Here is a 15,386-nt window from a genome sequence, read left to right as displayed (position 1 = left end):
TCTATCATCTATCTATCATCTATCTATCTATCATCTATCTATATCTACCTACATACCTACCTACCATCAATCATCAATCATCAGTTTTTAAGGCCTATTGAGTCAAATTTGTGTTCCTGGGCCCTGGTTAACCTACCAAGTTACTCATATGAACTCACAGCAGTAGTGACTATGTGCACAGGTCCCAGGTAAACTCACAACAGACACAATCCCAACATAGAAGTGGGAAGTGGGTAAGAAACCGCCCCCCAACTCTAGGTGAGCAACTAGTGGCTACTGATAGCCTCAGGGAGGGGGCAGAGTTGGTCTTCTTTAAGGGTGTGACTCTTTACTTTTGAAGTGAGGTCTCAGGTAGCCCAGGCTTGCCTCAAACTTGGTGTGTAGCAAAGAATGACCTTGAACTCCTGATCATCCTGCCCCAGCCTTCCAAGTACTGGGATTGTAGGCAGGAGACACCTGCTCAGCTATTTTGGTTTTGTTTTTCTTTTTAAACTTCTAAAAAAATTTATTCATTATTTTTATTTTGTGTGTATGAGTGTTATGCCTGCATGTAGGTGAGTGCACCCGTGTCGTGCAATGCCTGCGGAGGTCAGAAGAGGCTGTCAGATCCTCTGGGACTGGAGTTATGGACAGTTGTTAGCTGCCATGTGGGTGCTGGGATTTGAACCTGGGTCTTCTGCAAGAGCAACCAGCATTCTTAACTGCTGAGCCATCTCTGCAGCCCGTTTGTTTTTTGAAGCAGTATTTCTTGATTATTCTCTTAGCGCCCCCCCCCCACTCTTCAAGGTCAGTTAGCTGTACCTTTAATTTTACATTATAAAGGTTGTTAATATTTATAGTTTCTTCCTTTACTATATATATATATATATATTTTTCTTCACTATATTTAAGTCTTGTGACTTCATTCCAGATTGGGTCTAAAAATTGAAACAAAAAAATACCATTTACATGACAATGACTTGAGTCTGTCTCCCTTCCCTTTTGTTGGATGTCTAAATCTGGAGCATGACTCCCAGAGTGGATGAGTAAGCCAGCAGGTGCCAAAGGCACAGAGTCGATGAGGTCCCCTGCAAAGGCAGAGCCCTCCCACGGGAGTCTGTGCCATAGGAAGCCCCTTCTCGGTGGGTGGTGCTGTTTGAGCTGTTAGGTGGGATGGGGGAGTACAGGCTTATGGAAAGGCAAGTTTGGAAACATACAGGTGGGAAAACACAGGGCTCACTGAGGGTGCAGTAGCTCCCAAAGAAGCTCGGAAGCTGTTTGGGTCAGAATTGTGGAGAAAGATGGGGAAGGAGATGAGCTATTCATATGGATGATTCCACTTTTGACTTTATCGCCCCCCCCCCAAAGTGTTTACGAAGTGGTCCCTCGGAAGTGGAATGAGTCAGAGGATCTCTGGGAAAACACAACTAGAAAGAAGTGAGGAAATATAAAAATAGTGGAGCCAGGGCTTGGTGATCACTGTAGGGAAGAAGGCTGGAAGTCTAAGCTGGGCACTGTGGTATGCTCCTATCATCCCAGCTACCTGGAGAATGGAGGCAGGAGGGTTGCTTGAGTTCAGTTGAAATCAAGTCTGCAGGGGCTGGGAAGATGGCTCAGTGGATGGGAGTCTTGCTGCACAAGACTGACCTGAGTTCAATCCCCCAAACCCCTGGTGGAAGGAGAGAACTGGTTCCTGAAAGTTTTTCTCTGCTCTCCACACACACCATGACACGCACGTGTCCTCTCCCTCATACATGCACTCACACATTCATGATACACAATAATAATAAAACAGTGCACAACATACCAAGACCCTGTTTTAAACAAAGTAAAGAGATAAACAAAAAACTTCCAGAAATGAACAAAAGAAGAGGTCAAAGCTAAATTACATGCTGAAACAAGGAAGGATTCTTCCTAAGATGCCTTAGACTTATAGACGTCTTTGGACATTATGACACAGTTGTCATCTTCAAGGTACATGATGCTCAAAAACTACACCACTGAGTTATAAACAGAAATCTCATAACATCTTAGGTAAGTTTGTAATTTCTGTTGGGCTTCATATATAGCTGTCCTAGGTCACATGAGGCCACAGGTTGGACATGCTCTCCAGAGGGGAGCATAGCCTTGCTGATACTTTGATTTTAGATTTCTAGGCCCCAAACTGTGAGAGAATAAACTTTTGCTATTTTAAGCCCCCGAGTTTGTGGCTTTTTTTTTTTTATGATATACAGTTTCATTTAACCCAGCCTGCCCTTTAATTCAGCCGTGGGTGCAACTGTAATGTAGGGGAGGCAACAAGAACAATCTGGGTCTTCATAGCGTTCACCATTTGATCCTGGCTTTTCCCATTGAGGTAAACTAGAGCAAGGCTGGTCTGTCTTCCCAGGAGAGTTCATCACTTTTTAAAAAAAAATTATTATTATTTTTTAATGTGTATGTGTGTATTGTCTGCATGTAGGTAAGTACATCCGTGTCGTGCAGTGCCCATGGAGGTCAGAAGAGGCTGTCGGATCCCCTGGGACTGGAGTTACAGACAGTTGTTAGCTGCCATGTGGGTGCTGGGATTTGAACCCGGGTCTTCTGCAAGAACAACAGTGTTCTTAACCGCGGAGCCATCTCTCCAGCCTGAGAGTTCATCACTTATGTGAGAGCAATGTCCAGTGGTACTTATTTCAGTGGGATTGCCGTTTGTGGTAAGGAAGTCCTCTGTAATCTACAATAACATACAGCTAGTGTGTGTAAGGTTTGCTATGTATTGATGTTTGGTTTTGGTAGATATTAACTAATTTAATCTCCAGAATCATTCTTTGATACTCTATTAAGTTCCTTTCATAGGTGAGGAAACTGGTAAGTGTAGAGGGTAGATGTGCAGAGCTGAGCAGTTATGGAAGGGCTGAGATGAGGACTTTTATCAGATCACACCCTGTCTTTCGAGGTGTCACACTGTCACTCATTTTGCAAAACCCTGGGGTGGGGTATTTTAGGAAAATTTTACCTTCTCTGAGCCTCTTATTTCTCTGAATGCAGAAAGGACCATCAGAGCTCTCCTCCTGTGCAGTACAGAGCACTGCGGGCTTTGCTTGAAGCCATGCTGAGTCGCTGTATGGAGTTTGCCCAGATCCCAGTGAACAGGAGGTTCCTGGTCAGTAACCGCAGCTTCCTGCGGCCCCTGCTCTGCTGCGTTTTTATTTTATTCATCAGCTTTTCTCTCTATTTCTTTCCTTCCTTCTTTCTTGACCCTCCCTTCCCCCTCCCTCCTCCCTCCGTTTCTATCTCTGTCTCTCTGTCTCTCTGTCTCTGTCTCTCTGTCTCTGTCTCTCTGTCTCTCTCTCTCTCTCTCTCTCTCTCTCTCTCTCTCTCTCTCTCTCTCTCGCTCTCTCTCTCTCTCTCTCTCTCTCTCTCTCGCTCTCTCTCTCTCTCTCTCTCTCTCTCTCTCTCTCTCTCTCCCTCTCCTTGCTTTCCTGATGTTCCTACCACAGCTTCCCAAATTCTAGAACAACAGACACAAGGCACTCTGCTCTTATTTTGCGTTTTTTGAGGCAGGGTCTCACTCTGTAGCTCAGGCTTCCCTGGAACTGAACATATAGCTAAGAAAGAGCTTGATCTTCCTTCTACTCCCAGAATGCTGGGATCATAGCCACGCACCACCATTCCCATCTTAATGGTTTTTCTTGTATCTTGTGATACTGATGATTGAGCCTAGGACCTTGGATATGCTAGGCAGGCACTGAACTACCTCTCCTGTGCTCCAGTTTGTTTTAGAAAGGCAATCTGTGCATTGCCTTACCTCCTATGCCAACTTAAAATTTTTTCTTGGGCTAGAGAGATTGCTCAGCAGTTAAGAGCACTGGCTGCTCTTGCAGAGGACCTGGGTTTGATTCCCAGCATCTACATGGCTGCTAACAACCATCTGTAACTTTAGTTCCAGGGGATAAGATGCCCTCTTCTGACCTCCATGGGCATTGCATGACATGGGTGCACTTACATACATGCAGGAAATATACTCATATAAAATAAAAATAATAAATAAAAATTTTTTAAAGTTTTTTTTTCTCACGTGCATATGCCTATAGTGATATTTTTCTAAATATCACTTTAGGCTTAAAGGTAGCTATCTCCATTTTGATATATGAAGAAACTGAAGCCACAGGGGTTAAACATTTCTGTAAGGATTAAAATTCCACAGTTCTTAGCAAGCAGAGTTCATTTCCGCAATCCTTCCACTCAAGAGACTGAAGCAGGAGGATTGAGAGTTTGAAGTCAGCCTGAGCTAAGTAATGAGACCTGCCTCAAAACAGTTTGACTAGTACCTGAGCTTGGTTAGTTAATTACATTTTGTTTCCTTTCTGTTTTGTTTGTGTGCTGCTGAGAACCAAGCAGCATGCTAAACACACGCACATTACTTAAGGGTGTATGCTTTGGGATCCTAAAATCTGACCAGTGTTCCTTGTGTTGTAATTATTGGTTCATTGGAACATAGACCCAATATGATTAGGAAAGATACTGTCAGTATGAGTGTTATGTTTTTCAGGATTGAATTCTTCAAACCTGGTGGGGTGAAGACTTTATATTATGGAGCAATAATATGGACATTATTGTCAATTATGCCATTGTCCACCAGCCTGTGACAGACAGCTTTCTGGACATGGGAGGTTAAAGTTTTTCCCCTACTGTTTTAATATTTTTATTTTATATATGAGTGTTTTGCCTGCTTGAATGTAAATATACACCATATTCATGCAGTGCTGTGGAGACCAGAAGAAGAGGGCACCAGATCCCCTGGAGCTGGATTTAATGGATGGCTGTTAACTACCACGTGGGGGCTGGGAACTGAACCCTGGGTCCTCTGCAGGAGCAGCAGATCCTCTTCACCACTAAGCCATCTCTCCAGCACTGCCCCCCTACACTATTTTAAAGGAGCTACTCTTTTAGGATTTTGAACCAAGATCCCTTGGAAAGTTAGGCATATGGAGAGCAGACTACATGTGAGTGGAGGTGGTCTGTCACTTCTATGCACCGATTGGGACATGAAGTGTTACTTGACTCAGAAGCTCCTCTCTCCTCACCCCAGGGCAATGCCTTCTGTAGAAATTCAGAGAAGGCAACTCTTCAAAAGGGAAAGTTCCTGCTGAGCACTCTAGAGGGATTTCGAAATGCCTGCAGGTAAGGGGCCCTCTGTAGTCTGAAGCCATAACGTGCAGGGTCCGGATGGGAAGAGTGCAGACAAAGGATGAGGCAACACTTGATTTCTGATGCTCTGTTGCATCGCGAAAGGACTTCAGCTGGTGATGGGGTATGTGGAGGAAGTTTGAGGACAGGTAGCTTGGGGATAGCACCAGTCTAGGGTCCCTCCTGGTGAAGCCTTTGCTTCTGTGTCGTGCACCTTTGTTCCTCCCGGCAGCTAGCCGACACCGGTGGTCTTCACTGCACACAGTTCACATTGGCAGATGTTTCCTGTATCTGCTGTGTGCCAGACATGGTGCGAGTCGGGGATAGAAAGATAAGTCAGAATGATTCCTGCCCACAGGGAGCTCGCAGTCCCTGAGGGAAGATACCATTTGAGTCTCTCTAAAAGTGTTAAATTATCAAGAATCCAGGGAAGGCATTCCAGGTAGGGAGCAGCTTTGGGAAAGGCAAAGAGACGGGACATGGCAGATCGCATAGGATGTTCAGGGAGGTACACGTGGGGTGTGGAAGAGTCATGGATAATAGGGAAGTAGAGACTTGGAGGGGTAACTAAGGGCCTAGTCCTCTCCTCAGTGAGGCCTCTTAGACCAGAGAGGGGCAGAGAGCGCAGGCTAAGAGGGGGCTTTGACTCTTACGTTGCATGGGTAAGAGTGGATATATATTGATTTCTCAGGTTGGCTGTGGAATTCCAGGGTGAACCTTCTGCCCAGGAGAATCCCTTCACAGCTCCCAGTGCCGAGAAGGAAGACACCTTGGAGGCCTTCTCAGAATTTCTTCTCAGTGCCTGTGACTCCCAGTGTATTCCCATGGTGATGGTGGGTTTTTCTCAGTCACCAGCAGCAGGAAGCGTGGGCTACTTAGTAGTGTTATTCTTGCAGCTACCTTTCCTTTGGTTTTGAAAATAAAGTGTAATGTTTCATTATACAACTAGTAAATGCCTCTGAAGAAAAAGTCGAAATCAGTGACAGCGAAATAACATATAAGTGATGTTTATGATGTGGTCCATGTCTTACATCGTATGGGTGCTAAGACTCTCCCCTAATACCACACCCTCATCCCAGGCCTTGCACAAGCTAGGCAAGTACTCTATCACTGAACCATAGTCCAAACCCCTTCCTTAATTTTTAAAAAAAGATTTACTTTTTTATTCCATGTATGTGGACATGTGAGTACAGGTGCCCAAGGGACCAAAAAGGTGTCAGATTCCCTGGAGCTGGAATTAAGTTATAAGCTGCCTGCATGGGTGCTGGGGCAAACTAGGGTCGTTTGTAAGAACAGTACAAGCTCTTAACCACTGAGCTGTCTCTCCAGCCCCTGCCCTTCCTTGGTTGATTAATTAATTAATTGGGGTTTTGAGACAGGGTTTCACTATTGTATAACTGGCTGGAACTTCTTGTATAGACCAGGCTGGTATATATTACTTTTATAATAGTATTTTTAAAAATTCAGTTTTAAAAACTAAAGGACTGATATGTCTCCAAGGTTCTAGCTGTTTACACATAGAGAATAAGACCCAGAGAGGAGAGGTGGTGATTGTCTAAGGGCATGCAGAGATGGCCTTATATGGAGCTTGAACTAGGCGGAACCCAAACATCTTTCATCTTAACCCAGAAATACCCATGTCAGTCTTCCTATGACTGTCCAAGGATTACGTGAGTGAAAAGATGAAGGCAGTTGATTCTGTACTGCTAGTATTGCAGGGACAGAAACACAAGTTCCAGTCTATATCATGGTTCAGAAAGCATCTTCTGGACATTGGCGCTCATTTGAACAGGAGGTAGGCATTGCTGTTATTTTGTGGAGGGGATAACACAGAAGCCCATGGGTAAAGTATGTGGTACAGTCTGTTACATTGACAGATTCAATCCTTAAGTGTGGATTTGCGAGTTCAGATTCCCCCACTTCTCCTGTGTCCTTCAAGTGGTTAATCGGAAATCGCTAGGCTTGATGCCAGGCTCTGCAGAGGCCTTTTCTTCTTCAGAGACTCAGTCCTACTGTGTTTTGTTCTCTCCTCTGGTGCTTTCAGAGACACATGGAGCAGGCCACTCATCCTAGCTTGATGGAACTTTTCTTCTCAATCCTGCACAGCCTCTTTGTCATCGTTCCCCACATGAAGGTGAAGTTCTCCAAGAAGCTCGGTAGGTGGCAGGCCAGTGTGGAAGTTGGGAGGGAGGTGAGCACAGTAGGCTGCTGTTCACAGTGCTCAAAGAAAGCGTTGGCTAGAGGATGTATGTTTGCATATCGGTCAGGTGTTAAGAAAGAGAGATCTCTTGAGAGGAGGTGGAGGAGGAAGAGGAAGAGAAAGCTGCAGACATGGGCCAAAGAAGAGGGGTGGGGGGGCAGGGGAAGCAGGGAGACAAGATGGGAGGCTCAGCCTCCTCCATTAACTGAGATTGGTAAGTGTTGAGGGAATGCCTCAGGTGTTGGGTATATAGGATCCTTTCAGGTAATGCCTTAACTCCTGCCTGTCATCCAGGTGGACAGTACTATTTTTGTTGAGAGGAGGCTGACTAGAGGGAGATCTGACCTAGAGAGGCAGTAGAGTGTGATCAGTTGCATCAGGGTCAGTGTGAGATGCCGGTGAGATGTTCCAGTAGGGGTGTCAGGTGTGTCAAAGGCAAGGGGAAGATCTGGTCTATTTTATTTTATTTCTATTTTACTATTTAGTGACAGGGTGTCTCTATGACGCAAGCCCAGGCTGGCCTCAAATTCACAGTCTTCCTGCCTCAGCCTCCCAAGTGCTGGGATTACCACCACACACCACCCAGATCTGGTCTTTAGCTCTTGATATAGATGCCTTCAACATCTAGCCTTCTAGTCATTCAGCAGATATCTAGTGTGTGACTGCTACATGTAAAACACTGTCCTGAGGCTGAGGACGTAGTGAACAAGACAGCTCTGTCCTTTATGGGGCTGATCCTTCTGTAAGGAGCGACCAAGGATTCCTGAGTGGGGCTGGGGCAGTGAGATGACTAATGCTGTCAAGACAGCTCGAAAACAGCACGTGCTGGGCGTGGTGGCGCACGCCTTTGATCCTAGCACTTGGGAGGCAGAGGCAGGCGGATCTCTGTGAGTTCAAGGCCAGCCTGGTCTACTTAGTGAGTTCCAGGACAGCTGGGGCTACAGGGAGACCTTGTCTCAAAAAGACCAAAAAAAAAAGCAACATATAATGGTCAGGAAGAGGGAGAGATTCTGGAAGACACTGGGAAGGCGCTTTGGGAGGTAGGAAGGAAGCCAGGTACAACTTGTGGATTAGGGAATAGTTAGGGTGTCAAATGCATCCCAGAGGTAAAGTAAGATGAACTTTGAAAAATGTTCAATGTCCATGGGATTTGGCATCATACATGTTGGAACAGTTTTCTGTGGAGTGATTGGGTGGAAGCTACACTAAAGGTGGTTGGAGAACGAGTGCCCGGTAAGGTGGCAGAGGTTGAGACGTCACATGAGGCCCGGTAAGGTGGCAGAGGTTGAGACGTCACATGAGGCCCGGTAAGGTGGCAGAGGTTGAGACGTCACATGAGGCCCGGTAAGGTGGCAGAGGTTGAGACGTCACATGAGGCCCGGTAAGGTGGCAGAGGTTGAGACGTTACATGAGGCCCGGTAAGGTGGCAGAGGTTGAGACGTCACATGAGGAAAGCACATATTTATGTTAGGAACCACCACCCCCTTCTGTGAGGATGTATTTGAGTATGTGTCCACAGGGCCTCACATAGCCAGGCTAGCCTCAAATTAAGTGTTTACTCAAGAAGGACCTTAATATAATTACTTTTACCTCTTGAGTGCTGGGATTACACCATACAGAGTTTATGCAGAGCAGGGAATCATGCTTCATGCATGCTAGCAAGCACTCTATCCGAGCCCAGGGAGGATTTTTCTACTATTAAAATTGCAAACATTTACTGTGATTAGCTTCTGATAGGAAGGGCAGTAAAGAAATTATCCTTAGTCCATGTGAACATCCTGCCTCACCAGTTACTTGTCTATTGACACTGGGCAAGTTAATGTTCTTATCGCCAATACTTTGAGTTTGAATACAGTGATAAAGTTAAATGAGCTAGGTGTGGTGACTCAAACTTGAAGTCCCAGCCTTTGGAGGCTGAGGCAGGAGAATCACCTGGAGTTCAAGGCCAGTCTAGGCTACAGAATATCTAAAAAAAAAAAAAAGATTAAATATTTAAATGAGGGGCTAGAGAGCTGGCTTAGTGATTAAGAGCATTGACTGCTCTTGCAAAGGACCCAGGTTCAGTTCCTAGCACCCACATGGCAGCTAACAGTCATTTGTAATTCCAGTTGCAGGGCATCTAACGCCCTCTTCTGACCTCTGTGTGCATTGCATGACACGGGTGCACTTACACACATGCAGGCACTGCATTCATACACATAAATAAATAAATATATTTAAATATTTTATTCACTTATTTTATGTGTATGAGTGTTTTACCTGCATATAAGTGCACCATGTGCATGCAGTGCCCCACAGAGACCAGAAGAAGGCGTTAGATCCCCTGCAACTGGAGTTACAGTTGTTAGTTGGATGCTGGGAATCAAACCCAGGTCCTCTGGAACAGCAGCCTGTGTTCTTAACCATTGAGCCATCTCTCCAGCCCCATGAATAAATAAATGAGGCAATGTCCTGAATAGCTGAACAGCATTCTTGATGTCCACCATTTTCCCTTCTTTACAACATTCTTTCTCCTGTAAGACTTCAGGATACAAGAGGACCTACTATTGAGGTACTGGATGTGGTACAGAAATAGAGCTCTCTGGGGGCAGTGGTGGGAGGCAGGGTGTGTAGTGAAGGTTGTGGGAACTATAGAGAAGTCTGTGTAGCTGAAGCCACAGTAGAACGGGATCAGACACCCACCCTGTGAAGGGAAAGGGAGGCAGTAGGTACCCTCAGCCAAGGCAGAGATAGAGAGCTGGACTGGATTTGTGGAGTGGGAGCTCTGTCCCCCTGAGGGACTGGGCCAGGACCTGTTCCAGGCAATGATAGAGGTCCCTCTCACTGAGGGTGTTGTGGGTTAGCTTGTTGCTCTGAGAGTTTCTATGAACCTTGAGGGGTTCCATCAGAAGCTTTATCTTTTTATCAGAAAATGCAGATGAACCCAACCCTGGACTTGGTGAAATGGGGACTTCTGAGTCTTCCTGTCTAGGATTCTGCTTTTACAGGCCCCAGGGTGGACAGGATAGAGATCAGTATTTACAGACTTAGAGGGGAGACTGGAAAACCCAGGCAGTGGAGGGGCCTGGGCCAGGGTCAGTAGCTAAGGCAGAAATTGTTGTTAGAGCTCTGTTCTGAGAACTAGTCTCCTTCACGAAGACAATTTAGAGATAGGAATAAAGCCATGATGCTACTGTTCTTCCTGAATCTGAAACTAGATTATTTCCTAGAAAATGGGACAAAGGACAGAAGTGACAATGCCCTTCCTAGGTCCTATAATGTACCAGGTTTTGGTGGAAAGTAATTCAGAGGAAGGAGATAAACAGTTATGCAACGCTCACGTAAGCATTTGTTAGATGTACTTGTTTACAACTTTGAGGTACAGATAGCAGAACAGAAGTTCAGCTTGCACTACTAATAGATACTGGTGAAACTTTTTTTTCTTTATTTTATGTGTATGAATGTATTGCCTGCATGTATGTAAGTGCACCCATGTCATCCAGTATCTGTAGAGGCCAGAAGAGGGCATTGGATTCCCTGGAACTGGAGTTACAGATGGTTGTTAGCTGCCATTTGGGGCTGGGAATTGAACCTGGGTCCTCTGAAAGACTAGCCAGTGTTCTTAACCACTGAGCCATTTCTCCAGCTCCATGAAACATATTTTGAACCAGGGATGTCTGGCCACAGAACCAGTATTCTGTGACATACCGAGACTTGGGAATTCCTGTGGAAATCTGGTTTAAATCACTCTGCTTTTCTTTCCATTTCTTGTAAGCTGACTCGTCGTTCATACGACTGACCCTGGAGCTAAAGGCCAGGTTCTGCAGTGGCCCGAGGTATGTTCGGTCCCTGGCAGAATTGAATAGCAGTGGGCCAGCATCATTGTTTACTAGAGAGGTAGAAGTTTCAGATGGGTGTTTTAGTCATGGGACCCTGGTATGTTGGAAAGTGTCAGCATTGCCCAGGAACTGACATAGAAGCGGGAGGTGCTTCTCTCTGAGTTCAGTTTCATTTGCTGTGGAAAGGCTGCTGTCTTAGATTCATGAATGGGCACCTGTCACATCAAGACCGGAAGGGCTCTCAGAGATGGCTTCTATAACCTCTCCTAGATGGAGAAACCGAGGCCCTCAGAGGGGAAAGGATACAATAGTCATCGTTTGTTGCTGCCAGCCCGGCAGTTTCAGAGGATAAATTTTTGTTCGTGGTGGTCAGTGCTTCAGGGTCTGGTCTTCTTAGTTTTCTAGAGTACGCATCTGTTCCTTCCCGTTCATGATTTTTCTACTGTCTACCACTTACAAAGTGACTACAATGTCATGTATGGCTCTCCTTCTATAGCTTTGAACGGAACACCGAACATTCAAGAGCATTCAGGGATCTGTGGGAATTCAAAGTCAAAACGGCAATTCTGTGTCTCATTTATCAAACAACTGTATTGACTTGGTATTTATTTATTTATTTATTTATTTATTTATTTATTTATTTGAGGCAGGGGCTAGGTCAAGCTGGCCTGGAACTTGCGGCAATCCTCCTGCCTTGGTCTCCTGGAGTTATAGGCACAAACCATACCTGGCAGCTTTTTACATTCTTACCATACCCAGCCCTTTCCTTGTTTGTTTTGGGAGCCTTCCCAACTTGTTTTTCAGGAAAGTTTTAGTGACTGCCCATATGGGGCAAGTGCCTAAGTTAGAAGTGTGGCCACTGGCTCTATATTTGATTTGCTCTTCACGGCCACCTTAGGACCTCCCATACCATAGCCACGGTTAGAACTTCACTTAGCACATGTGGGGATGATGCTGTCAGAGCCGAGGTGGCACAGCAACAATGTGTCCCTTTTGTTCTCTTTAGTAACTCAGCCCTAAATCAGGTGTGTTCCAGTTTCCTCTACTACCTGTGCCTCAGCCTCCTCTCAGCTCCAGAGAAGACAGAACCACCCTCCTCAGAAGGTAAGATGGTGCTCACTTCGGCAGTATGTGTACTAAAAATGCAGCGATATGGAGATGATTAGCATGGCCCCTGCACAAGGAAGACACACAAATTCATGAAACATTCCATAAAAAAAAAGGAAGGTGATGGGCATGGTGGCACATGCCTGCCTGTAGTCCCAGCACTCAGGAGGCAGAGGCAGGCGGATCTCTTGAGTTCAAGGCCAGCCTGGTCTACATAGTAAGTTCCAGGCTAGCTTAGGCTACAGGGAGACCCTGTCTCAAAAAAAAAAAAAAAGAAGTTAAGATGATGTAGCCTCATTCCTGAGGCCTGTGGCAATCTTTCATCTGGGTGCTTGGATGGTTGGCTACATAGTGAGGCAGTCGGTGCAATATTATCTATTTATTTGAAACTACAGTGATGGAATTCTAGAATTATTCCTAAGAAAGTAAAATAATGGTATCAGGAAATGATAGACTCCAAGGCTCCTGGGACTTTAGACTGCTGAAAGTTGAGAAGGGCCCTAAAGCTTATCAGGTCCAAACTGTCCCCCAGCTGTCTTCTCTGCCTCATCCCCAGACCACCTCTTTGCAGACACCGCTGGAGGCCAGCATTCACTACAGCCTGTTCCATTTCTTTCTTTGTTCATTCATGAAGTGTTTCTTGCACATCCACTGTGACCCTGTTTGAAGTGCTGGTGAAAGAACATGGGAGACAAATCCCTCCCCTCCTATAGCTAGAAAGGTACACGGTGAACAGATAGACACAAGCCAGGGATGGAGGGCTATGAATGAAAGAAAAGTGGGCAAAGTGTGAGGCACGTGCCTTTGATTTCAGGGAGGCAGAAGCAGACAGATTCCTGAGTTCAAGGCCAGCCAGGGCTACCCAGTGAGACCCTATCTCAAAAAAAAAAAACAAAAAAAAAACAAACAAAAACAAAAATGGTGGGCAAAGGGATAGAGGGAAATGGGAAGGGGGAGGCTGTGCCAGGGAAGTCTCTGAAGATGTGGCATGAGCAGGGGTATGAGTAAGGTAAGGAAGACGGAACAGCGGGTGCGGGTACAGGCCTCCAAGTTTGTTTTTTTTTGTTGAATATTTATTGAGTTTTCCCAGAAGCCTGGGGAGGGACAGGCAGATACAGGAATGACTACAGCGTGCTCTCTGCCCAGTGAAATTTCTCTATTCTAGATGCCTTGCTTGTTAGAGGATAAGACAATTTTATGTATTCACACAAATATCCTATCTTTGTGGGTTAGACTTGATGGTGAATGCACTTCCTTTTTTAACCTTTATGGAGAGTCTGTGTCATCCCTTGCCTCCTGTCTGTTGTCTTCATGTGGAGAGAGACAGGTGACCAGGCAAGCACTTCCAACATGACTTCAGTGCTGATTCTTTCAGTACGCTGACCACTCGCTGCTGCAGGTCTGCCTGTCAGGTGTAGCCCAGCCTGCGGAGAGAGCGCAGGAACTTTGCTGGCCTAGCCTGAGACTATGTTGGCAGCCAACTCAACCACGGCCACTTATTTCCTCATGTGTTGGAACAAAAGGAAAACCCCTCATAGCTCCTCCTTTGGACACCGTGATCTGAGTGCCAGGAGGGACAGCAGTCTCACCCCCAAGCTTGGGGCTTTTGTCCCCCTTACATGTATCATAGGAGACGGCAGATGGGATGTGTGAGGTGAGGATATTCATGTCACTATCAGAATGTTCATTATGGAGCACATTGTTGGGAAAAGGAGTGAACTAGAATTATGGGATTATAGGGCTGTGCTCCCATATTGCTGAGGGAGACTCCCTGTCCACTTGTCTGGGATGTGGCCCTTGGTTTACTGCCTTAGCAGGATGGATTTTTTTTTCAGCTGACCTCCAGCTTGGGGCCTTTTTCCAGTCTCTCCTCCACCAACTACTTTCTACTTACTACTGGAGTTATCTAGAAAGTTTTAGCATCTTAATTCCTTTGGTCTCAGCTGTGGGGCCCACACATCAGTCTGTGTAGCAGCGTTAGACAGCGAGGGAGAGTTTTATGGTCCTTAATGAAATGCAGAAAACAAGGATAATGTGAATTTTCCAAAAAAAAATGGAAAAGCTCTGAGGTCTGTCCATTCTTTTGCTGTGAGTATACTGCTTTACAAAATAGGTTTGAGGGGCTGGAGAGATGGCTCAGCAATTAAGAGCACTGGCTGTTCTTGCAGAAGACCCAGTTTGAATTCCAGCACCCACATGATGTAACTCTAGTTCCAGGGGATATGATGCCCACTTCTGTCCTCTGCGGGCATTGCACGACACAGGTGCACTTATCTACATACAGGCATTACACTCATACACATAAAATAAATAAATAAACTAGGTTTGAATCTTTGCTCTCAGAATAAAATATGTTTGCTTTTCTATTTGTTCGTATTTTTGAGACATAGGCATGCTATGTAACCCAGGCTGGCCTTGAACTCTCTGTTCTACCTCAACCTCCTTGCCTTCCTGTCAGATTGCTGGTATGTGGAGGGAGCTTCAAGTTCCACCACACACTGCTAATGTACAGATTTACCCCGCTAAAATACAAGTTCTTTAAGCAGCATTTGAGACCTTTGACATTCTACCTGTGAATTGTATCACGTAGTTCTGTGGTTCCTGACACCACATCTACTCGGACTATCCACACTGAACACAAACATAATGTGTTCTCTCCTGCCTCTAGGCCTCCAGACACCTTGCTTCCTGTCCCTTGGGTTTTCTCCTCCCCTTCCCCCTGCCTGTTTCCTACTTATTGTCCATAATTCCCTGCCCTTTGAGGGTTCCCGTGCCACCATAGACCGCCTGACTTTCTCTTTGCACACTGGATCATGACTCTGGCCACATGTATTGCAATTGTCTGCCTTTAAAAAGATATTTTATTTATTGGGGCTGGAGAGATGGCTCAGCAGTTAAGAACACTGAATGTTCTTGCAGAAGACCCGGGTTCAAATTTCAGCACCCACATGGCAGCTAACAACTGTCTATAACTCCAGTTCCAGGGAATCTGATGCCCTCTTCTGTCCTCTGTGGGCAGTGTACAACACATGTGCACTTACATACATGTAGTCAAAATGCTCATACACATAAAATAAAAATAAAAATTTTTTAATATTTTATTTATTATT

At 45.5% G+C, this 15,386-nt stretch overlaps 1 protein-coding gene and 1 non-coding gene across 3 annotated transcripts in view; both read left to right on the top strand.

The window, feature by feature from the left end:
- Positions 1-15,386, top strand: part of Mei1 (meiotic double-stranded break formation protein 1) — a 65,813-nt gene that overhangs the window by 26,106 nt on the left and 24,321 nt on the right. For both annotated transcript variants that reach the window (XM_008844792.2, XM_029569183.1), the window contains 6 exons: positions 3,010-3,124; positions 5,054-5,145; positions 5,843-5,984; positions 7,196-7,307; positions 11,106-11,166; positions 12,176-12,273. In XM_008844792.2, the coding sequence (XP_008843014.1) occupies positions 3,010-3,124; positions 5,054-5,145; positions 5,843-5,984; positions 7,196-7,307; positions 11,106-11,166; positions 12,176-12,273 (620 nt within the window). The remainder of the gene's footprint in view (positions 1-3,009; positions 3,125-5,053; positions 5,146-5,842; positions 5,985-7,195; positions 7,308-11,105; positions 11,167-12,175; positions 12,274-15,386) is intronic.
- Positions 12,282-12,388, top strand: LOC115072340. The gene has a single exon (XR_003851387.1). It is a non-coding gene; the product is annotated as a U6 spliceosomal RNA (small nuclear RNA).

Source organism: Nannospalax galili, unplaced genomic scaffold (genome assembly GCF_000622305.1).
Source record: "Nannospalax galili isolate Female #2095 unplaced genomic scaffold, S.galili_v1.0 scaffold180, whole genome shotgun sequence".
Classification (NCBI taxonomy): Eukaryota; Metazoa; Chordata; class Mammalia; order Rodentia; family Spalacidae; genus Nannospalax; species Nannospalax galili.
This window is presented reverse-complemented; position numbering and strand designations above follow the sequence as displayed.